The sequence below is a fragment of the Sesamum indicum genome, linkage group LG3 (assembly GCF_000512975.1).
Source record: "Sesamum indicum cultivar Zhongzhi No. 13 linkage group LG3, S_indicum_v1.0, whole genome shotgun sequence".
Taxonomy (NCBI): domain Eukaryota; kingdom Viridiplantae; phylum Streptophyta; class Magnoliopsida; order Lamiales; family Pedaliaceae; genus Sesamum; species Sesamum indicum.
The window spans coordinates 12,316,588-12,341,859 of NC_026147.1; the positions used below are offsets into that span (position 1 = coordinate 12,316,588).

A 25,272-nucleotide genomic window follows, 5' to 3' on the forward strand; every position below is an offset into this window, starting at 1 on the left:
ATATTAATGTTGAATGTGTAGATTACATGTGTAGATGTCTACATTCAACTTTCCTCGAAGTTGAAAGAAGGAGAAAAGTATAGCCTACAAATCGTAATTAATAGAAAAACCTACAAGATCATATCCTTCTTTCGTTTTATGTACGTGGAAGAGAATTGCAATTTCATTTAATTTTTTATAAACTATATATTATATATAAGTGTAGAAAAAAAATAAAAAGAATCAATATTCGTTCTTACATTTTCTTCAAAATGATGTGAACTTATAATTATGAGATTGGTAGATTCGATTTGATTAACAGTCTATAAATACATTGATCACTATCAAAAATAACAAAAGATGAGACATTTTATTTCGGGTTTCATTTTGAGAGTCGTTCCGTGTGCATATATCTCATTGATCCTGATTACACTTTTGTATTATGTATTAGTGTTAATTAGATCAATATGTGATTGATATATATATAAAATAAAAATAATTAGATAAATCAAACTATAAGTTAAAGTAAATAGTAAATTAATTGTAGTGTTTTTTAGATTTAAAATAATTACAAACAGTTTCTTGTTATCTCAAAAATTATCGGTACCTACATGATTCTAATTATCGTCTAATAAAAAGTCTAGCCCATTAATTGTGGACTATAAATTATATTCAAAATATTTGTATTTTTTTTAGTTTTCAAAACTTTCCACCCACGATTTTTTTATAATAAGATGACAATTCAAGACTTCTATGGATTGCATAATTTCACCAAAAAGCATAAGAACTTTATAATTCTTTTAAATAATAAGGCATATTTGTAATTATATTAAACCTCAAAAAACTCATCGTAATTTACCTTAAAAGTAAAAAAGGCTTAAATATATTTTTGATGCAATAGTTTTGGCAGTTTGGTATTTTATCCTTTATTTTTAGGGTTGCAAAATAGTCCTATAACCTTTTGAAATGTCGCAAATTTGATCCATTCGAAACTGAATTTTGCAGAAGTTGTCGGAACAAATCTTATTCACCTCTCAATTTTAGTATTTCAATCCTTTATCTTTCTGAAGTTGCAAAAGAGTCCTGTAACTTTTTATTATTTTTTCATTTTAGTTCTTTTGGTGTCGGATTATGTAGACATTGTCCAAATAAAAATAAACCAATTAGAATAAAAATTACAATTTAAATAAACCACCTGATGCACATAAATTTATTCGTAAAATTTAGCATCAAAAAGATTAAAATTTTGAAGAGTGAACAAATTACCAAAAAAATTTATAATTCTAAAAAAATAAAAACGATAAAGTAGTAAAATTACAAAATAACAAATATATTTAAGCCAAGTAAAAATATACATCATATATGTGTCGGTATAATACAATTAAATAATATGAACATGCAATGCTGGATCCTTCACCTGTACAATGCTAGAATGGGTGGGTCGCCGCCCCCTACGTTCACTTAATGTCATTAACTCTCTGTACATAAACTACAATTGGCAGAGCCCAGCAATTAGATGACATACCATCAATTCTTTCGTCTTTCTTTGTTTATGTAATAACTTGGGTAGCTCAAAGAGAGGCTACGTGTCACCGACCTTAGTGCGTGGAAACCTGCAACACGTGGCTTGTGTCTGGGAGAAAGTACAAAAGCAATTGCTTGATGTCTCATAGAAACTAGAATCAAGATATAGATGAGAGATTAATATGATTAAAGAAATTAAGGGTTTTCTTTTGATGGGAAAGAAAGAAACAGAGTACTGATCTGGACGGTGCTAAACCTAGTTCGCCACGTTTAGGGCAGAATCTGATGCCACCGACCCATCTCGCCACGTGTCCTCGTTTCTAACACTATAAAGAACATCACAAGAAAGCTGCGTCCCATCAGTATTCGGTTGTCCTGAAACCCAAACGCTATTTAAGCAAAGTGTACAAATCAAAGCAATCACTATCTGCACTACTTCTGTTCAAATTTCTGATATTCCTTCAACTACTTTTCTTCTTTGTGTGTGTGTGTGTTGGTCAGATCGCTCGACCTGATTAATATTTGCAAGAATGGGCCGTTTTTGGACTTTGATTACCTACCTTCACTCTATGGCCGGGTAACTTCTTCTTCTTCTTCTCTCTCCCTCTCTCTCTCTCTCTCTCCGCGTCACTAATTGGACATGTTTGTTTGTGTTCTTGCAGGCCAGGAGTGATGCTTCTCTATCCATTGTAAGTTATTCTTCTATCCACCAATCATTTGAAATTTGTCCATTTTTTTAAAAAAATTAAAGTAGTACATCATTTTGGCTCACTGGCCACGGTCCAAATATTTGATACGGGGTTAATTACATTTAACTTATTGAGAAAAAATAAATGAATAAAAAAGACAGCAAAATTCCTTAAATTTTCAGAAATTCGATCATGGGTCTGATTGTTTTTTCTTTTTTTCTGTTTTTTAACTTTAAATGGTCATATTACTCTTTTATGTTCAATTACTAACATTTTCACTTAAAGATCTGTTGTATTTATACATGTATATATATATATCATGTGCTAAAATATTAATATTAAATAAGTTTTTAGTATTAAAAATTTTAAATGGGTTTAACACGACATAAATCCAGACCAAAATTTTATTATTATCCACTTAAAGAAAAAAAAAATAGTTGACGGCAAGACGACTTATCAAAATAATGATATTAATATTGAATTATTCTTCTTTTAATAGTTTTTTGTCCATAATTAATTTGGGTTTTGGTACGGCAGGTATGCATCGGTGGTGGCTATAGAAAGCACCTCAAAATTAGATGACGAACAGTGGCTGGCGTATTGGATTTTGTATTCCTTTCTCACTCTAATGGAGATGCTGCTCCAACCCCTCTTGGAATGGTACGTTTCCACCTTTAATAAAGAAATTAAAAATGTACTAAAATCGTTATTTCTTATCTGAAAAGTGATAATGTGTCGGTATTTGGCATTGATGATTTGCAGGATCCCCATATGGTACGATGTGAAGCTAGCATTCGTTGCGTGGTTGGTGCTGCCTCAGTTCAGAGGCGCTGCTTTCATTTACGAAAAATTCGTCAGAGAAAAGCTGATCAAGAAATACGGAGGACCACATTTGCAGAAATCCCCCAACTCCAAAGGCAAAAACAAGTTCGTCGATTTCATCTCCACCAAGAAGGTATTTTACATGCCCAATATTGTGTTCAGGCTTCAAGATAATTTTTTAAATAATCTTAGAATTAAAAAATTCGTCCTATTTAATTCTCGATTTTGCGAGATTTTTTTGAAATAGTCGCCGACACGTTTAATTTTATGTTTTATGATGTTTATGTGATTAAATATGTAGAGTATTTTTTTTTTTTTTTTACGTTGTGTCTATTTTAGAAATTTGATTTAAAATACAATAATTTATTTTTTTATATTTTTAAAATGTATTTTTTTATTTTAAAAGATAAATTATTTTGTTTTAAAAATATAAGAGGGTAAATTCTTTTCGTAGAAAAATAATTGATTATTTATAATATTAGGGAGTTTAAAATTGCATTAACCTCGATAGAAATTTGATAACTAATTCTGACAGACAGTATATTGATTATATACACAACTAAAGAAAATAGAGAAAATAATTTCTTTACTAATTTTATATTAATGAGAAGTCATTGATATGTGTGGTGCAGGGGGAGCAAGAAGCGTATTAGTGAAGAAGCATTGATTAGGGAACTGTGTGCTTTTTGACTGATCTAATCTGGCCGGCTGTTTTTTTTTTTTTTTAATGTTTTCTTGTAACATGATGTACGGATGATGATGTTCTATCAACAACGGCTTTTACTTTGGTGGTGATTGTATAATATAGCACACTAGTTACATTTTTACTTTTTCTTTTTTTCTTTGTTCGATTCGTATTGACTGCTTTTGATTCGATCTGGACCATGTTGAACCTCTTTTCTCTAGTTGTCTTTAAACTCTTTTGCCTGGGAAAATAAGGTTTGTTTTTTAATGTCCGTTAATACTTAGCAGTATGCTCAGATGGGAGGACGATTTTGCCAAATTATAATATGATGTGAGTATTAATTATTATGATTAAGAAAAGATTATAATCTAAATAATGATCAATGAATAATTATTATATTTTAAGAACAAATATTAGTGATGAAAATCGGTCAGAATATATCTCATGATGAGTAATTTTGAATAATGAAAATTGATCACGATCTCAAAAAGAATTGGTCAAGATCTCATTATATGAATAACGAAAATGGGTCACGATGTCATGATGAATATTGGTGTTTCTTTTAACAAGATCAACATTTTTAGTCGTAATTAAAAAATTATGATAAATGTTTAGATCATAGTTGTTAATATTGAGATTCAAATCTTCGGATTAATGTGTTTTAGTAGGTTGCTAGTGTTGAATAATTAAACTATTTTAGCTGTATCTAATTGTGATGAGACACTTTTTCTGGTACACGTGCCTTGGAAAATAAGATCTTTTATTTCGCTTTAGTGTATAATTCATTTCATTTTCCGTGTAGTACTTGTCGGAAAATATTCTATAGATTGCATATATTTGGTGCAGTTATACAAATTAGAACGATCAGCTTTGGTGTGTAAAATGATTGCAAAAGATTGAAAACATTCAGCAACACCATCATGGTAGAAGGATTTTCACAAAATTTTAAAATTAGTGGAGAATTAGTCCTGCAAAATAAATATTAACACTTCAATACTTAAGTCGGTAAAGTTATAACTAAAGAAATAAGTGGAAAACTTGAATCAAAGTAAGAACAATGGTTGAAAATATTGTGAAAGTGAATAAAATTGTATGAAGTGTCAAAGTATGTTGGAAATAACATAGAAAAATGAAAGAAAATGAAAGTTTGAATATGATAGCTTGTGTTACCAAAATCACACCATGTCTTAATTTATAAGTATCCGTAAAGTAAGCTCTAAGTGTTGGTTGCTGCAAATCTGGTCCCATTAGATAGCTGCATGTGTTGGCTTTGTAATAAAAGAATAATTATAGGATTTGGACTTATCTAGACAAAGATATGATTGTTTGACTAAGCATTGTCCAACCTGCATGGGTATATAGGAATGCAGCTAATTGCTGACAAAAAAGTCAATTCCAGTAAGGCATGTTGGAGTTATTTGGAGATTTTTTACTATGACGTATCCTAACGTGCCAACCACCTGTATGACATGGTCGTCCTACTGTATGATGACTAGATTTGTTGAAATAGGTTTTCTTCTTGGGTCTGCCAGACTATTAGACATATTGTGGCTTTATGAGGTAAAGGGCCTAACTCATGAGCCGATTGGGCTATACCTGTTGGGCCATTAGGTTCAGGCCCCACCTCCTTGCTCTTGGACTCCGAAGGTAAATCTTGAGGAGGCATCAAATAGCATAATTTTTCCATTTTAATCTGGAATTACGTGTGGACGGTTAATCACGGATATTTTGGTGGGGCAAGAAATTAATCATTCTTTGAAAAGAATGAAAAAAAAGGTGGGAAAAAATTGAAATGTTGCGTTAAAACTTGACATATAGATGAGTGGTCTTTCCTAGAATTACTATGTCAGAGGCTGGTGTCCCAAACGGAGTTCATTTATCTTATTAGGATGTGTTTCTCATTGGTGTCATTATCTTTTATGTTGAATGGGGAACAATTTGGGAATTTGAGCCTCGTATAGGGATTAGCCATAAGGATCCTCTATCTCTTTACCTATTATGTGTGACGATGCATTCAATATGATTTACAAGTGGCGGAGTGACGAGGGGAGATTCGTGTGGCAGTGGCGCATTTGGCCCAAAGGATATCCAATCTGTTATTTGTTGACGACTCTTTGCTATTTCTACAGGCGCCAGAAGGGGTGATTCCTACGCTTAAACAAATTCTAGTCAATATGAACGAGCCTCAGAGCAGGTGGTTAATTTTTAAAAGTTCAAAGATTTTTGTTCAAATGTGGAGGTAAGAGTGAGGGAAAGGATGACAGCTATTTTACGAGTGCGTGTGGTGGCAAAGTTGGAGAAATATCTAGATTTTCCATCCATCATTAATAAATCTAAAAGGGGGGTATTTGCAAAAATCAAAAAAAGGGTGTGGGAGAGGGTATTGGGATGGAAGGAGAAACAATTGCGAAAGGCAAGAATAGAAATGCTCAGTGAAAGCAGTACTAAAAGCAATTGCCACCTACACTATGAGTTGTTTATAGCTTACAGAATCACTTACTCGGGAATTGGAGTCTACATTGGTAGAGTTTTCGTGGAGTTCTCAGGGGAAAATGTGACATTGGGTGGTATGTTGGAAAATGTGTGAGGGGAAAAGGATAGTGGTATAGGTTTTAGATAACTGAAAAAGTTCAATTTAGCAATATTGGGTAAGGTGGCATGGCACCTCATGACAAATCCAGGAAGCCTATTACGTCAGGTTTTCAAAGCACATTGTTTCCCACATATTGGCTTCTTAGACACAAAATTGGTTGCATCCCCCTCTTTTGCATGGCAAAGTAAAATTAGGGGGGGGGGGGGGAGGAATTGGTGCAAGTGGGGTGTAGATGGCATGTAGACAATGGTACGGATATTTGAATATGGGAATCATGATGGCTCCCTTGACCTTATGAGTTCTCCCGATTTCTCCTCCCTTAAATCTATTAGCGGATGCATGTGACACTGTTTCATTTTGGAGAGAGTATGTGCAAGCTATTTGGGGAATCCAACTTTCTCGGTTTGAGCCCACTACTTGCATGGTTTGGGACTTTGAGAAAAAGTGAGTGTATAATGTAAAGAATCCATACAATCTTGCGCTCAAGTTTGGCCGTCTCAAGGACCCTCTGAAGGATAGTGGAGTTTCATATGATAACCTGAGTACTAAACAAGGTTTTGGACGTTTTCATAAATGCAATCTCGACAAGCGATACAGTGAAAATAAAAGGAGTTTCTGGGAGGTTGGGGTGCCCCAAGTGTGGGGTAATTGAGATTCTCACCTCATTTGTGTATGAACATATCTGAGTGTTGTAAAGGAACTTTGATCTCCTTCCCCTCTCGGAATCCCTGCCTTGTTGTCCAACAACATTTCTAGGTTGCTCCCATTGTCAATAGACTTAGGTTGTCATGAATTGGTAACAATATAAATGCCATTCAATTTTACGGCTCAACTACGAAAGCAACTATTAATGACGACACTTTTGATGTTAGATTTTATTATTTTGATATCCATGTCCTATATAAAATTTACAGTATGTTTTATCCGTGAGGGAATGTTTGTGTAATGTACCTCAATGGGTATTTGTGTAAAATTTTGCCACTAAATAGAGGTATATTTATAATTCTACAAAAGGCATAAGACATTTGTGTAATTAGAATGACCTCAGAATTTGTTAAGGTAATTTACACAATTATGTTTGGTGTAAAAAGAAGAGTCTAAATGCCATTCGATTTTGCACGTTCAACTACAGAAGCAATGATCAATAACAACTCCAGAAAATTATTTCGGGCAGACATCTTTACTTAGGTTAGATCCTATTAGATCGAAGACACCTTTTGCCCTTTATAAAATTACTGGGTGTTCTATCCTTGAGGAGATTGTAGTGTAACGTACCTCTGCAGGTGTTTGTGTACAATTTCGCCACCGAATATGGAATGTACTTGTAATTCCAACTACAATCTAAAGCGATATACTTTGTAATTTATGATGTCTGAAACAATAAGATTATAATTTGCAATTAGGTCAAATTATAAAAAATCTACCTATAGTTTACTGTTTGTAAATTCAATTCAAACAAACAATTTAATATCTTAATTAAATGTGCACTTACATATGAATACTTCTTATTGACTATTTCATATTCAAACGCTCCAATTTTTATTTTTTCAACTTTTCTTTTTAAATACTTTCAAGTTTCTATAGCTAAATTTAATTTTTTTATAAAAGTCCAAAAAATTTCAAACACCACTTAAAAAATGTGATTATTTCAGTTAGGTATTTAATTTTTTCTTTTTTTTTTTTTGAGGGGGGGGGTGTATATGTTGTTAAGAATAGACATACTTTATGCGTTTGTTGGAAATTCTCAAACATATGCCTACTTTGAAGCAAATAGAGGCACCAGTGTCGATAACGTTTGTAGTATGTGATGTTATAAAAAATAAATAAAGAAAATTCAATACTCGAATTGTTGGGTATAAAAGATCTAGGTTTTCGCAAAATTCAAGTCGAATAATTATTTTTTGAAATGAAAAGATTATTTATTATTTTTTTTAATAAATCTATTACAATCATTAAATATCTAATATTTATATTTAACAACTACCAACAACTATAACAATCATACACTAATCAATATCAGATAACTATACATAATCAACACTTATTATTAAAATAAATCGACACCTGCTATTACAATAAAATATATAACATCCTACACATTAGTGGGGGTTCGATTCAATGACCTTACAGTCATGGGTTCTCAACTAATTCACCAATTGAACTAGACTTTATCGGCTAGTCGAATAATTATTTTAACTACTCATAATTTTAGTACTCAATGAAAATCACATGAAAAATGCAATTTTAGCCAGTAAATTAGGATGTGATAATCTTGATCTTATTCAATTAAAATTTGCAATTTGGTCTTGTAACTTTAAAAATTATGGTAATTTTTTAGTCTTTTTCGACCAATTTGGCTAGAGAATTCCACATCATCAGTCATGTCAACACCTAAGTTGGGGCATCCAGTGAATTTGATGGCATGGCAGTTCGAATTGTAAACTTTAATTGTAATTTTGGTCCTATATCTTTAAGTGGTTAGCAATCCTGGTCCTCTAACTTTGGATGTAGTAATTTTAATCCTCTATTCTGTCAAAATAATAGCGATTTGGTCCTTAAGCCCATTTAGTGACCATTTTGATATTTTATTATTATATCTCAATAGTCCTATCATATGGTCTTAATTAGTACCAATATGCTTCCTAACTAAAATTAAGCCTTCATAAACTTCATAGCGTGGTTTAACTACCTTGCCATTAATTCAACTTCCTCGATTTTACGGATTTCTTTCAACCACACTAGCACAACAGATGGTTCATAGGTAGTAAGGAGATATTGATCAGGTAAATTTCTAAAACACTACAATTCTTAATATTATGATAAAAAGAATTGATTGAAAAGAACTCAAACCGAATACCTCAAAGTTCTCTTAAAATCTAAAAGACATTTTACGACTATGGATGGACAATGCATATACATGTGAAAATAGAATTCTTGAACCAAAAGATGAACGAGTTTTCTTCTTATTGGTGTTCTGCCTAAATCTTAGTGGATTGTAGATATCTCACCATATATGCTGTTTTTCTTGTTGAATGAGCCAAGTGTCTGTGAACCATATACGGTGGTAGTGTAGTTGAAAGAAAATCTTAAAATCAAGGGCTTGGAATCCCTAGTGGCAAGACAGTCAAAGCAAGGTATGAAACTTATTGAGGCTTAATTTTATTCAAAAGCATATTGGGTTTGATTAATAGCATGTGAAATAACTATTAAGCTTTTATCATAAAAGGAGAAAATGATCATTAATTCGGCTTAAGGATGAAAATTGCTATATCGAAAGTTAGAGGACCAAAATTACGATTAAAAATTATAACTTAGATTGCCACATGGATGCTGACGTTGAATTTTTCAGTTAAATCAGCCAAAAAAGGCAAAAATTATCATAATTTTTAAAATTACAGGATCAAAATGCAAATTTTAATTTGAACAAGATTAAAACTGACACCTCTTAACTTACAGGATTAAAATTAATTTTTCCTTGCAAATCACTCAAACTTGTAATGCCCGACCCAATGCCCATCTCTACTCATCCTTATAAATTTTTTTATCTGAATTAGGTTTGGTCGATCAAACAATCACATAATAAATTTGATATATATTTATTTATTATATATTTAATTTTTTTAAAATTTTATACCAATTATACAAATATGTTATATTTAATATATAATTGATAAAAATACGATTAAATTCGATTTGAAATAGAGTTTCGCCCACGCCCTCATGCCAACGTGGAATGTCCTTAATTCTTCAGCTATTCACATAAAGACATCGACTGAATTGAGAGAAATACCTAAACGATCCCCACCGATTTAATCCAAATACGTGTCAGCTCCAATTCATGCAGTGATGCCACCACTGCCTCCACCCATGCATTTACATATATTACTCTCTCTCTCTCTCTCTCTATCTCTCTCTTAAATTCTCATCAAATCAGCTGCTGATAATTATCATCGTCACCAAATTTCGCGCAAGAACAAAGAAAGAGAAAAGAAATCTTAGCCATGATGGATCTAATCCACACTTTCCTCAACTTAATAGCTCCCCCTTTCACCTTCTTCTTCCTTCTCTTTTTCTTGCCACCCTTCCAGATTTTCAAGTTCTTCCTTTCAATCTTGGGCACCCTTTTCAGCGAGGATGTCGCTGGAAAAGTCGTCGTCATCACCGGCGCCTCCTCCGGCATCGGCGAAGTAAGTACAACAACTGTGTTCTGGTGTTATAATTTCATTAACAAGTTGTAACCCGGGTTTGAATTGACGCTTCTTGCAGAGTCTTGCTTACGAGTATGCTAAGAGAGGGGCGTGCTTGGTGCTTGCTGCAAGAAGGGAAAGGAGTCTTCAAGAAGTGGCCGAAAGGGCGCGCGATTTGGGGTCGCCGGACGTCGTGGTGGTCCGGGCCGATGTTTCGAAGGCGGAGGACTGCAGGAAGGTTGTTGATCAGACTATGAATCGCTTTGGAAGATGTAAGATGGTTTAAGTATTATTTTTCTTTTAGTATATGGTTTTATGTATGGTAGAATTGTAATTTTAGTACTTCAGTAGATATAGGGGCCGTAATTTTGATCACGTACGAATCTATTTTTGTGATTTTATTCTGTATTTCAAAAATTTTGCACATTAACAAAAATTTACTAAATGGCCGGAAAAAGCATCCAATTAAGCTGGTAGGTGTACTTTTCCAACTATTTCAGTAAATTTAGGTCATTTTTATTAAAAAAAATAAAAGAAAATTAAAATTATAGGAATAAAATATAAAAAGTTTAAAATTAGAGAATAAAAATGTCAGAAATGAATTGACCAGTGACTGAAATTGTCGCGATATACTTATTGGACTAAAATTGCTATTTCTTATTTCCTCTGTATTTATTGATGTCTTGAAAGAAAATTGGTAGCGCTGATCAATTCCGGTACATGTCTTAATTTTGCTTAATATGTGCAGTGGATCACCTGGTCAATAACGCTGGAATTATGTCAGTTTCAATGCTGGAAGAAGTTGAAGATATTACTGGTTACAGAGAAACTATGGTATCGAAATGCCATAAATTAACGTTCGAATTCCCTGGTTAATGATCTATTCAATGGACCCCTTCTCCCTATCATATGAATCTCTTTTATATCATATTGCATTTTTTATTTTATTTGATATGTATGTCATGTATACCTCTTAAGTAATAATGTTAGATGTTTTGTTTAATTAATTAGAAAAAAAATTATTTACTTGGCATGTATATATTAAATGGACTAAAAGTTTAATAAAACTTGAAATAGAACATTCAGATCTCTATCAAGTGTTGCACGACGTTTCATATTTAACAAATTTTATGTTAGCATATTTGTGAGGAAGGTATGTTATAAAGTTGACTAATATATGCAAAATGCAATACATAATACAACTCGGATTTGGAAACCAGGTTCGAACTGTAGAACTAATCTGATTGAATTTTCTATTCTGGTTTATATTTTTTATTTCTTTGATACATACAAATTACGTGCAGAAAGATTATAGAATTTAATTTATTTATTTTCTTTGTGCACGTGATGCAGTATATATTCTATAGACTATTAGATGGAATCGAAGATACAATTTCTATCCTACCATAAAATATATTAAGTATTTGTTGGTGTTGCAGGATATCAACTTCTGGGGCTATGTGTATATGACCCGATTTGCCGCCCCATACCTTAGGAATAGCAGAGGCCGAATTGTTGTACTTTCTTCATCCAGTTCTTGGATGCCTACTCCGAGGATGAGTTTTTACAATGTATGTAGCTAGCTATCACTATCACGTCGCATTTTACCCTTGTTTAGCTTGTGTGCACATAAATCTTCGTCTTGAAATGAAGGTACGTATTAATAATGTGTATATATGAATATACATGATCAGGCAAGCAAAGCGGCGATTTCACAATTTTTTGAGACACTGCGGGTGGAATTCGGCCCCGATATAGGCATAACCCTTGTGACTCCAGGATTCATAGAATCTGAACTTACCCAAGGCAAATTCTACAATGCTGGCGAACGTGTAATTGATCAGGACATGAGAGATGTAAGTGCCCATTGCACATGTGTATCTTTGTTTTAATTTGTTCCAAGATCCATGTATTTCATTAGTTCTCTCTATATATACACACACACACACACACACTTGAACTCAGGTACAAGTGAGCACGACTCCAATCCTGAGGGTGGAAAGTGCGGCAAGGTCAATCGTGAGGAGCGCGATCCGTGGAGAAAGATACGTGACAGAGCCGGCCTGGTTTAGGGTTACTTATTGGTGGAAGCTATTCTGCCCTGAGGTGATGGAGTGGGTATTTAGACTGATGTACTTGGCCAGCCCGGGTGAGCCGGAGAAGGAAACGTTTGGCAAGAAGGTTTTGGATTACACAGGAGTGAAGTCCTTGCTTTACCCGGAAACCGTGCAAGTTCCGGAGCCCAAGAATGATTAATGCTGGAAAAATGCATTGGGACATCTGTAAGTTTGTGATGATCTTGTGCATACAGAAGTAAGTTTGTGTGTATGGATGTATATATAATAAGGCAGTCATTTTGCTACGGAAATTGACATTTTGTTCTTCAATGCGGTTGGTTGTTTGGAGGGTTTTTCTGAACGCCTTTATAGAAAAAGGCCATCAGAAAAGGTGTTTGTGTAAAGTTTATCGAATATAAAGTTCAGGAGATTATTAGTGGATGTTTACATATAATTCTTCTTATATGCCTCATCAATGCAAGAGTTGATCGTTGTAAATTTCTTTTCCTTTAAGGGATAATTACACCTCCCTCACACTATAAAAAAGAAAGCGGATTTTGGACAGTTTTAAATTAAAGATTAATTTGAATTGGATTTAGAAATTAATTTGAATTGGATTTAGGAATTATTATTATTATCCGTCATTATAGCCGGGGATATTAAAATTTAGAAATGGTTGATGAAAGATTGTTTCAAATTGGAACGGTTATTGTGGCGCGTTGATGGTGATTGTTTTTAATATGTATTTGAAAGGGAACAATTATTTTTTTAATTAATTTTGGAATGGTTATGTAGTTTATTTTTTAGAACGATTTTTTTGTGATATTTATGTTTGAATTTTGGAATTGTATTTATTTGTGTTGGTGATATATTTAGATATAGTATTGAAATAGTAAAGTAATCGAATTTTCAAATTATATTAGGAATGGTGTATTTTTTGTTTGGAACAGTATATTGTAATTGGTTTAGAAATATATTTTGGAACCCAATGTGGTGCATGAATTAACAATACAATACATTTAGGAACGACTTCTTTTTTTTTTTGTAGGAATACTTTTTTAGGTGTTTTGTTTTTTTAATTTGTATATTAGCTTTTTAATTACTAAAATTATATTTTTATCTAATAATAAAATTGTAATCTTATATTTAATAAATAATTTAAAATATAGTTTAATAAATTTTATTAAATAATTAAATTAACTTAATAAATTTTTAATTAATTATATTGATGAACTTATTAATTGGATAAATATGAAATATTAGAATGTAGTTATGAAACATGAATAATGAAGAAAAAAAATTTATGTTAACATAACATATTTTCTAATTACAAGATTGAAAAAAATTAAAAGCTAATCTAAACCCTCTTGTCAGCAATGTTCTGGGGTGCTGATGAAGGCGGTCAATTATGATGGTTCTGCAGTTGAGGAGCTGCCCGCATTTCTCGCATCATGGCCATCAACTCGACCATCATCATTCAGTCGGTCAATGCAAATCCTCCATAGTCGGTTTGGTTGTACCGGTGTCGATGTCAGTGGAGGTGGTGGTGGTGATGTGTAGGTCCAACTGGAGACGTGGGCCTCAGAACCAAGACTGAATTGTTCTTACCCTGAATTGCAGCCAGCCACAACTGGTGCTCGATCATCGCCACCGAAGCCTCCGGTTCGGCACGGGTATCATGGTTCTCGACCATGGGCTAAGGTTGATTATCCTCCATTAGCTTCTGGACGTCTCCTGCAAAATAAATAAAATTATTAGAACTTTACCCCAAAATTATTTTTAAAAAAAAATAAATAAAATTACTAAGCTACTTACCACCACTTAACTGTCGTCGGGCCACTTCAGTTGTCATCCACCTTCTTCTTGTAGCATCTACGAACAGTTCAATTTGCTTGGTCGGTTTTCGCGTACTCCTCCTGAAAGTCCGCATTAGCCAAGTATGCCTAGAGTTGGAGCCATACCTCGTTGGCCAGCCAAAATAGCTTAACCAGCTCCCTCGGAGGCGGAGAACTTCTTCTGGAAATATTCCGACCCACATGTGGAACATGGACTCATAGTCACAGTTCCACCAGTAGGTCATGTACAATAAGAAAACTAAAGAAAATATTAATAAAAAATTCATCAAATAATTTAGATTGTAAGATAATACCAAACTAATTTAAAGTACATTACATTCATGCGCTCGAATAAAAAATGTTGATATTCTGGCAGCATCTGCCTCAAACATGCCCAAGGGTGGCGAAAGTGTCTTCGCACTGCATTGATGCGCTCGTGGAATTTGCGAACAAACATGAAAGGACATGTTAATTAGTGATTTTTCAGATAAAATAATACTAAAAAATAGTCATAGACAAATTTACCTCTCATCATCGATGCCGTATACTAGCTCGCATATGGTGGGGAACTACTGGTGGTGCTGGTGTTGGAGCAGCCTACGAACGGGCAGGATCAAACGCTAGTGTGGCAGACGGCTGTCTAGCCTCCTCAGCTACCGATGCCGCCCCAGATGGTCCCGCATCATCTGCAATCTACAGGGTGGCTAAAGGTCCAGCCGTGCCATGCGATGGGGGTGGTCAAAAGATTGTTTCGCCATTCTAGGAAGCATCAGACTGCACTAGTGGAAGTGGCAGGCCACAGCCACGACCACGTGTTACAGGATGTGTACCACTAGACATAATCTATACAAATTATAGTAAGTATTAATTTTTGTAATTGCTGAAAAAATTACCCTAAGTCAAGAATTATTAAAAAGAATATACTATTTCTTATACATTGGAAATATTTTTTATGAATTTATGAGTATTGTACTCATTGATTATTTAAAAAATGTGTAGTTTCTTTGTGTATATATACAAACGGGTCAAGCATTGGTTTAAACTTTTTTAGCCTATCACCTAAACTTTTTGTTATAGTACTACTCAAGTTTATCTACTTTTGTCGACAGATAAAAACAGATAAATTTGACTAGTTCTACTGGCAAAAATTCACTTGATGGGCTAAACAAACTTAAAGCATTACTTGGTCCGTATGTACGTGGGCACGAAAGAACTATATATTTTTAAATAATTAATAATTATTGAAAATATTATCCTCTTTTTGTGATCATTGTAATTATTATGTAACTTTTAATTTAAAATATCACCCTAATTTTGTTATATTGCTGATATTATCATGTAAATAATAATATTATTGAAAATATTTTCCTTATAATATAGTGATTATTGAAATTATTACGTAAATAATAATATTATTGAAAATATTAGCATAAGATTGTGATTATTGATATATTATGTAAATAATATTATTGAAAATATTAATTAGTCAAAGGTTGTGATTATTGATATTATTATATAAATAACATATTAGCCTCATTCTATGATTATTGACATTATTACCTAAATAATGTTATTATTTATAATATTTGTCTACTTTTGTGATTATTCATATTATTATGTAAATAATATTATTATTGGAATTATTAGCATCACTTTTATGATTATTGTAATTATTATGTTATTAACTACCATTATCCTAAAATATTTACTAAGTTCTTTAATTTTCTAAATAATTACACAAATTTCTCAATAAATTACAAAAATTACACAATTATACAATAATTACCAAAATTACACAATATAATCTAAATTTCACAATATTTTCAGAAATTATACAATTAGATAATAATTACAAAAATTACAATATGATCCAAATTACACAATAACTGCAAAAACGACACAATTACAATAATTACAAAAACTACACAATATGCCCTAAATTACACAATAGTATGCAAATTTAAGTTTCTGAAAAATATTTTAATTTCATGAAAAAATATAATTTCTGTAAAAAAAATTATGCAGATTTTTTTGGAAAATGAAATATATTTTATGAAAATATTTTCAAAAAAAATAATGTATTCAGGAAAAATAATTTAATTTCACGAAAATATTTTTATTTCAGTAAAAATATATTTTAATTTCTGAAAACTATTTCTAAAAATATTTTCAGAAATATTTGCAAAAATATCGACTAAAATTATTTTCAGAAATAGTGAAAAAGAAAAAATGGGGGGCAAAAAAAATATTTTAGAAAAAGATTTTAATTTTTGAAAATTATTTTCATAAATAGTTTCTAAAAAGATTTTCTTGAATATTTTCGTCAAAGCTATCTTCGTCAGATTTATCATCAGATTCACAATTCGTCGTTCAGGATGTTTCTATTCCTTGTTGATTTCCAATAGAAAGCTCAATTTCGTTTTTGCACTTCCGAAAGGACACTTAATCTTCTCATCCTCCATATATGCATATTGAGACTTAGCCCATTCTACATGCAGTAACATCATCCTCAAACTCCGGAATAAGACCCGCCCTTCTAGGCAGGTTTTTCTCATATATTCATCTTTTCAACCGTCTTAACATGATGAGTCCTACACACACATATATATATATATATTATTATTATAACCTTAAATTTAATTGAGAAATAAACAACAAATATAACCAATTGACAAATGAAGGGCAAAGTTGTTACATGATCAAATAACTTCAAATATCAACAAAAATTCGAGAGAGATTGACAAACGAGAGTATAAAAATATTAGATGAGATAGTGAGAAATCAAGAAAATTCGAGAGAATTTGAGGAAATAGAGATAATATATGAAGAATGGAAGAAGATAGTGAGATTAAATAGAAAGAGATGAACATATATATATATATATATAAGAAAATTTGGAACGATTTTTATAACGGTTACTAGAATACATAATTAGCCGTTAAAAATAGTCGTTAATTTACAATCTATAACGATTATAGGACCACATAGGAACGGTTTTGTATCCGTTAAATTATAGCCATTGTACCTTTTTTGGAACGGGAATATAATATTAATAATACATTCAAATCGTTCCAACTTATAACTCAATTGGTTACAGTCTTTGTAACGTATCTGTCTTAAGTAAAACTCATACTTAGGAACGGTTATCAGAATATTTGTGCAACCGCATACTCAAACCGTCACAAATTGTACCTCATTTTAGAATAGATTTATCAACTATTGTATTTGCAATACTAATTGTCTCACATATAGGAACGGTCAACTCAAGACCTTCTCTAATTTTAATAATGCGTTACAAAAAAAGTTTCAATTATTAACCGTTATAAGTTTGGACCGATTTTGGAAATAGAAACTGTAACTATTATTTTAGATTACCTTTGATAACGGTTTTACCATACCAAAATCACAAAACATAAAAAATTATTATTGTGATGTCATCAACCACTTTCGTTCCTCATGAGTCCCAATACCCATTCCATTATGGAACGGTCTTTGAAACGGTAACCTTATCCGTGCCAAATTTAGCTTTTTTTTGCAGTGTCAGGACCCCTAGGTTTGGTCTAATTAAATATAGACACCTTGTGGTTTATAAAATTAAATTTAGCGTTCCTGAGATTTATTTTTATTTAAAAAATAAGTTCCTTCGCTATTCAAAATTCACCAAATTTGTTGATATTAATTAAAAAAAATATTATATTAACTCCTGATTGATTCATTACTGATTTATTGCAAGTCAAATAAATTTTTTTTATGATCAAATTACTCTCATACATCTTTATGTGTTAATACATGTGGGGAGGTATATCTTCACCGTTATAAGGTAGTTCTAAAAAAAATTATTTGACCTGCAATAAGTTAGTAATAAGTCAATCGATAGTAAATATTAATTTTCTTTCAATTTTTTGTTAATATCAACAAATTCAATAAATTTTAACTAACGAATAGATTTATTTGTTAAATAAAAGTAAATTTCAAAAATATTAAATATAATTTTTTAAATAATAAAATATTTATATATAATTATTTTAAATCTCATAAAAAATAGTATAATTATTTCTTTCTTTTGATACGATGGGCAGTTGGGTGAGCGTTGTCAAGGCCATGTGCGGCGACACGTTTAGCCCAAGACCAAGGGCTATCACCCCATGCTCAACTATTACAAAATTGATCGAGAATTGACGGGACGAGGCCAAGGGCTCACGGCCTAATGCCCCTTTTTATTACTGCTTATATCCCAGGGCATAATGCCCCCCTTCTTTTGTAATTATAAAAATTCATATTTATTTAATCAACTAATAATTTGAGATATTGTGGCTAACCCATCTAATAAAAATAATGATATGACTAATCTACTTAATAAGAATCATTTTAATTAGTTACTATGATTTAATTCTTGAAAAATATATAGCAATACATGAGTTTATCTAGTTAATAAGTATAACTAATCAATTTATATATATATATATATATATATATATGTAGCAAGACAAGCATAATGCAATTACATCGACCCAGTAATTCTTTATTATGCAATTGTCACATAATCGCGACATAAGCAATATCAATAATTAAAGGTAAATATAAATTTTTATTTAATTTTTTTATAATATCAACAAATTCAGCGAATTTTGACTGATATATATCTATTTGTTGAACTAACATAAAAGCCCAGGTTACAAATTATAATTTTCTAAGCCACAAAAAGTCTACATATAATTTTATATTAAATTTTAAAGGAGGCAAGTATAATTATTATTAATGACTAATTAATTGTCATAATTTGTATATATCGATTGTTGATTTATAATGTAATCGTAATCCTCTGGCCTTTTCATATTTTATAAAATTAAAATGAAATTGCCCGAATTCGCAGTAGCTAGTATTTTGTCTTGCATGCATGGCACACTGAATGCACACACCACCTGATGAGGAATATGTAGCTGTCGAAAAGCGCAGATACGTGTCAGTTTCGACCCATGCAATCCACTCAACATTCCTTGTTTTCCCCTCCCATGTATTTCCAGTCCATCAACCTCTGATGCATCAGATTTTCTACGTAATTCCAATCCCTCTTCCCACCACCGATCACAGGTGTTTCTTCTGCACAGCAGCTTCATGGACTTGGTTAACGCATTCCTCAACATTTTCGCACCCATCTTCACCGTTACCACATTCTTCGTCTTCTTTCCCGCCTACCTCTGCTTCAAATCTCTCCACTTCTTCTGGCGTTCCATTTTCAGCGAAAATGTCGCCGGAAAAGTCGTCGTCATCGCCGGAGCTTCGTCCGGTATAGGGGAGGTTTGTACTACTTCGTTACATTGTTGGTTTTATTTAGAAATACATGCATGTTATACTTTGATCGGATTGAGTACCAGCTGCTTGTAAAATTTGCTAATATAACTTATTCGAAAGGGAAAATTGCGATTTTAGTCCTGGAGTGGCAGTTCTGAATTTGTTTTACGAATTTATTTTAATAATTTTGTCACACGTATAGTACTCGTAATGTGTATATGACCAGCTTAATCAAGTGCATTTTTCTAACCATTATAGTAAATTTTGATGATTTTTGTTCTCGACGTGCAGAATTACAGTACAAAATTATCAAAATGAATTCCGACAGAACCAAAATTTTCACCCCTGAGAATAAAATTGCAATTTTTTCCCGTATTTGAAAATGCAAATCTTTGTATTTTCACTTGAGTTTTGTGCATTGCTGAGAATTTCCTGTTTAGCTTCTGAAATGGTGATATTGGGGGTGTGGCTGATTGTAAAGCATGTAGCATATGAGTATGGAAAGAGGGGCGCATTTTTGGTGATTGGGGCAAGAAGAGAGAACGCTCTGCGAGAAGTTGCGGAGAGGGCCTATTTGGTTGGGTCTCCTCGTGCTATCCCTGTGCCCTCTGACATCTCCAAAGTTGAGGACTGCAAGACATTGATTCAAGAAGCCATCAACCAATTCGGGCGATGTAAGTTTATATATGGGCATCTCTCTAAAAATTTACCACTACTTTAGCCGAATCGTTCGCTAATTCTTGAGTGGTTTATGAATTCAGTGGATCATCTGGTGATGGCTGCTGGAGTCACTCCAGTAAGTATGTTTGAGGACACATTTCAAGTCACCAACTTCGCACCAGCAATGGTAATCAACTCAACCTGTTGTCCGAGAGTACATAATTTTGAGTTCAAACTTAATATAGCAGATGAGAAATTGTTTGCATTTTCATTCATAGGATATAAACTTTTGGGGTCTGGCTTATGCAACTTATTTCGCCGCTCCCTACTTAAGGATGACAAAAGGCAGGATTGTTGTAATTGCGTCTTCGGCTAGTTGGCTGAATGCACCACGGCTGAGCTTCTACAATGTTAGTATCAACTTCATGAACACTGGTCTTTTAGCTTGTCTGTTTGTGGAAATCTTGTTATGCTAAAGCATATATCTGACCTATTTGCAGGCAAGTAAAGCTGCAGTTGTTAGCTTCTTTGAAACGCTGCGGACTGAGTTTGGATCAGATATTCGGATAACATTGGTCACTCCAGGATTGGTTGAGTCGGAGATGACAAAGGGCAAATTCCTTGACAAGGAAGGGAAAATGGTGGTGGATCAAGATATGCGAGATGTAAGATCCTAACTTAGGATCCGAAGTTATTTCAATTATATGAGCTGATTGATTCTTTTACTCCAAATCTTATTGTGTGCCATGTTTCATTTAATATATACATGGCTCAGGTTTCATTTTCATCTATTTTACTTCAAAAAAATATTTTCGACATGTACAAACTATAAACTACATATTAAATGCAATCAAAGATGCAATAGAATTCGGAATAGAAAAATCCATTTTGATGTCCATCATTGGAAGGAAGATGATATGTAATTTTTCAAAGAAAATGATATTTCATTTATACCTAGCCAGAAAGCAGATACGGCTTTCTATTAGAATTTGTTGAATATTTCGTGGAAAGGAAAAAACTGGGTTAACAAGATATAATTACTGTCAGGTTGTGATGAGTGCTATTCCAATAGAGTTGGTTGGGCGATGTGCAAAGGCAATTGTGGACGGTGCGTGCCGTGGAGACAAGTACTTGACAGTGCCTCCTTGGTTCAGGACGACCTTCTTCATCAAGATGATGTTGCCTGAAGCAACAGACTGGTTTAACCGCTGGTTTTCCATCACTGAACCAGGAATTCCAGCGACAGAAGCTATCAGCAAGAAAGTGGTAGATTTGCCTGGAGTCAAGGACATCTTGTGGCCAGATTCTGTCCGGTCCCCCAAGATTAAAGCCAACTGATGCTAAAGAAGACAATCAGCTAACAGGTTGTCTCAGGGATCTTTCTAATGGAAGTATATACTATCAATAAGAACCAGACAGCACAAGTTTGAATAGCACGCTCGGACAGTAAAGATTCTTGCTAAAGAATCAACGAATCGTGCTTTAGAAGTGCAGGGTGAACTTCTTCAAGTTGGAATCCTAAATGTTCAATAGGGACATCAGAAGAGATCCCTTCTAGTTCTATCTTCCATGCATTTAACACTAGAAACAATTACACCCCTAGCACCGGTGTGTAACTATATCTTGGTCAGAACCCTATTGTTGTAAGAATCGGGCTGATATTAAAAGGCTCATATCAATCTTAGCACTACCATGAAAAGCTTATTAAAGTAATATCAACTCAAGTAGTTTTATGTCAATGAGATCGTCTTTTAATATGAAGCAATTTTTTAACATGGAAAGTGGTTTTGTGCAAGTAGTTCCCGACCTTTTATATAGTTCTCATTGTCTTGATGGAACATCTCCTCTATGTTACAGCTGATGATTTTGTTTTGTTTCGGAGTACATGGAGCACCGCAAAAGTCTTTTGGCTTTAAGGGGATAGGTCAATAGGATTTTGATGAGATTGGTTCTGCGGCTGAGCAACACTGGAAGATTTAAGCCTCTTGAGGAGTAACCAGGCATCAGAAGCAGGACAACCCTGGTTCATTTCAACAGCAATTGGAACAGGACAGGATTTATTCATTTCTACAAGCATTGTCCCCTGATAAACAAAAGATTCAGAGTACAAGAAGGTTAGGCTGTAAGACTGAAATTGTCATCGATTTAAAACTTTTCACCTGAAACAATTAATGCGAATAACAAACCTTATATTTTGTAAGATAAATGTTAATTAGACTTCAAGGAAATATGTAATGAACATTCGAATCGTAGGAATACCAGGTAAAGAAGCTCAAGGACCGAAGAGTTACGGGACTGAATGTTTATCTATGAAATATTTAAGGAAAGCCCCCAACCTTATATTTTGTAAGATAAATGTTAATTAGACTTCAAGGAAATATGTAATGAACATTCGAATCGTAGGAATACCAGGTAAAGAAGCTCAAGGACCAAAGAGTTACGGGACTGAATGTTTATCTATGAAATATTTAAAGAAAGCCCCCAAACAAGAGTAAGCAGGTTTGAGGTCCAATGAATCAAATTCAACATCAGCAAATGCAACATCAGCGTGTAAAGTTGAATGAATTCAACATCAGCACACGCAGCTGAAAAAATCAATTGATCATCAGATTAATCTACAATCATAGGACCTAAAGGCAGTCAACAGTGTGGGGTAAGGGTTTGAGAACCTATTACTCTCGTGATATTGTAGTTCATCAAACTCATCGAAAATGTTGATCTGAAGTTAAGAATATGTCAAAAAAGCCCCATATATCTCCACATATATTATTACCTAGAAGGTTTGTTTCTTGGCAATGAACTGAAATGGATCCTCATCTAGAGTTAGATGTGGAGACAAAATATAGAAATCCGTACCTCAAAATTAACCAAGAATATCTGGAATTTTTTCAATGTTTCCTTCATCTCACGCACACGCTTTGTGTCTGAAGATGTAAGAGCACTTGTAACTTCCTGAGGAGAATAACCTATTCCATTCTGTACAACCTGAAGCGGAAAATCAGGTTATTGATTATAAATAGGCATCCAGGAGAGTTATTTATCAATGAATTACTCACACTGTGATCGATGAGGATCTCTGAGATCAGGCTGCCATCATCGACATAAACTCGAAGCTCATACGTAGCCCTTTGTTTGTATTGAAACCCCTTAACGCCAGTCAGAAAGCACTGCAAAAAAGTACCAGGTAATAATATATCCATTATAAAGTGTAAATACAAGACATTGAGGCAGCTCAGAATTCCACAAAAAATCAAGAGTATAAAACATGCATAAGCACTTGTAAGCAAGTACCAGAAATTCTGATAGGAACATACATATCTAGCATACTTCATGAGACTTAATATGACCTAGGCAATAGAACTGAAAAACGAATTAAACTACTCGATTCAAGATCAATCAATTAAAACTCATTTAAGTTGACTCATTGAACTTAACAAACCAACACAATTTTTTTGTTTGATAAACTACCAAACTTCACTCAAGCTTGATTCCATTATTTAGAAAATAATAAATTGTACTTAAAATATTAAACTTCTCAGATTCCATTCATGCTTGCTCAACTAAAGCTCTTCGAGCTTGATTAAATACTAATCAAACTAAACAGTAATTTTTTCAAACTTGATAGTAATTCAAATGAGTTTGACAGGAACATATCGGCCTCGACTTCTTGTTTACATCCATATTCCATACTAATCGACCAGCCTACTTCATTCTCTGGCAATCCACGAAAAGGATTTTAAAAACTCAACAAACTTAAAACAATATCCATTAATATGAGAAAATTATGGGTGACAAAAGGTGGTATTATCCAAACGGAGCAATTTAACAATTACTAAGAGGGTATTTAGCTAAACTTATTTGAAAGATCATATAATAACTTACAAGATGTTCTAAAATTTAGAAAATGTTAGAACTTATTTCAAAATAAGTTCTTGAAATTTTTGGATAAATAAGATGCTAGTAATGGCAATCTGTTAATTCAATCAAAGTACTTTGTTAAAATTTTAAAAATAAGTTAAAAAGATCTTTACCTTTTTACAAAAGAGCTTATATATTTCTTAACATTTTATTTTAAATCTTATAAGTTCCTTTTTTGGAACAGACTTTGTAACATCTAATAAATTGTCAAACATCTTATAAAATGTTTTATAGATCTTATAAGCTCACCCAGATACCCGCTAAGTCATGCAACTCACACAGACATAGAATTCAGTGAACCAAATCTCAGCACATAGACCATGACTTGAGTTGAATAGGCTCTTCGATATGCCATGCCAGTCAACCATTTAGCAGCTAGTAAGACAATGAACGACATGTTTATTCTGTTTACCGCATATACCCATTACCTGCATAATCCCATTAAGTGCAACACTTGGCTTCAGAAGAGAAGAGTTTGACAATACAACCAAATTAGCATTAGGCTGTAGTGAAGTGAAAACCAAAGATAAAATCACGCCTATTCATCGGGCATACCTTTATTTTTCCTCGAACCATGGAAGCTTCATCCTCAATTGTCACGCATTTCGCTGATAAAGTAGCCAAGTATGTAAAAGGGGTTTCTTTATCTCTGGAAAGTATAAAATGGTGCTCCAACTCATCTACTATAGATATTTCCTCAACATCCATGTATATGGCAGATGACGTGTCCGGATCGCCATTATCCCTACTCACTCGAACATTACCATCCTCAGACATGTTATTGGCAGAGATGCTCGGTTGGGCCACTGTAAAGAGCAAACATAAGCAATCAAGAACACAGAATAAAGAAACAGAAAAATATTCAGTCATACAGTTATCACATGTTTGTATTCTGGTTGCAGCTAAAGGTGAAATGACTTCAGTTGTGGGTTCAGTGATATGCTGTGGAGTCGTAACACACTCTAGTGGCTTCACTGCAGACAGTGTACTAGGCTCAACAGTAGTCCTGCTCACAGGAATTCCAATGTCTT

The 25,272-nt window shown here is 33.1% G+C and overlaps 4 protein-coding genes across 4 annotated transcripts in view; 3 read left to right on the top strand and 1 right to left on the bottom strand.

Moving 5' to 3' along the window:
• On the top strand, positions 1,864-3,817 carry LOC105158151 (HVA22-like protein e). The gene is made up of 5 exons (XM_011074792.2): positions 1,864-2,080; positions 2,166-2,192; positions 2,730-2,852; positions 2,955-3,147; positions 3,647-3,817. The coding sequence occupies exons 1-5, from the start codon at positions 2,034-2,036 to the stop codon at positions 3,665-3,667; spliced, it is 411 nt and encodes a 136-aa protein (XP_011073094.1). The 5' UTR covers positions 1,864-2,033; the 3' UTR covers positions 3,668-3,817.
• Positions 10,253-12,983, top strand: LOC105158152 (11-beta-hydroxysteroid dehydrogenase 1B-like). The gene is given in 6 exon segments (NM_001304393.1): positions 10,253-10,479; positions 10,559-10,751; positions 11,228-11,313; positions 11,919-12,050; positions 12,174-12,335; positions 12,445-12,983. Coding segments are annotated over 6 exon segments (1,047 nt in total). The 5' UTR covers positions 10,253-10,296; the 3' UTR covers positions 12,736-12,983.
• Positions 19,341-22,036, top strand: LOC105158154 (11-beta-hydroxysteroid dehydrogenase-like 6). The gene is made up of 6 exons (XM_011074796.2): positions 19,341-19,669; positions 20,145-20,337; positions 20,425-20,510; positions 20,602-20,733; positions 20,824-20,988; positions 21,371-22,036. The coding sequence occupies exons 1-6, from the start codon at positions 19,487-19,489 to the stop codon at positions 21,659-21,661; spliced, it is 1,050 nt and encodes a 349-aa protein (XP_011073098.1). The 5' UTR covers positions 19,341-19,486; the 3' UTR covers positions 21,662-22,036.
• LOC105158153 (recQ-mediated genome instability protein 1) overlaps positions 21,898-25,272 on the bottom strand; it is a gene marked incomplete at its 5' end in the record, with an annotated part of 5,852 nt that continues 2,477 nt past the window's right edge. Inside the window, 5 exon segments of the mRNA XM_020693064.1 lie at positions 21,898-22,406; positions 23,180-23,308; positions 23,380-23,490; positions 24,670-24,699; positions 24,797-25,047. Of these exon segments, the coding sequence (XP_020548723.1) occupies positions 22,236-22,406; positions 23,180-23,308; positions 23,380-23,490; positions 24,670-24,699; positions 24,797-25,047 (692 nt within the window).

Bases quoted from the DNA above. Each gene is read 5' to 3' on its own strand.
- LOC105158151 (XM_011074792.2), top strand. From the start codon at position 2,034: ATGGGCCGTTTTTGGACTTTGATTACCTACCTTCACTCTATGGCCGG. The intron at 2,081-2,165 runs GTAACTTCTTCT...GTGTTCTTGCAG, and splicing joins TACCTTCACTCTATGGCCGG to GCCAGGAGTGATGCTTCTCT. The intron at 2,853-2,954 runs GTACGTTTCCAC...GATGATTTGCAG, and splicing joins CTCCAACCCCTCTTGGAATG to GATCCCCATATGGTACGATG.
- LOC105158154 (XM_011074796.2), top strand. From the start codon at position 19,487: ATGGACTTGGTTAACGCATTCCTCAACATTTTCGCACCCATCTTCACC. The intron at 20,734-20,823 runs GTTAGTATCAAC...ACCTATTTGCAG, and splicing joins CACGGCTGAGCTTCTACAAT to GCAAGTAAAGCTGCAGTTGT. The intron at 20,989-21,370 runs GTAAGATCCTAA...AATTACTGTCAG, and splicing joins TGGATCAAGATATGCGAGAT to GTTGTGATGAGTGCTATTCC.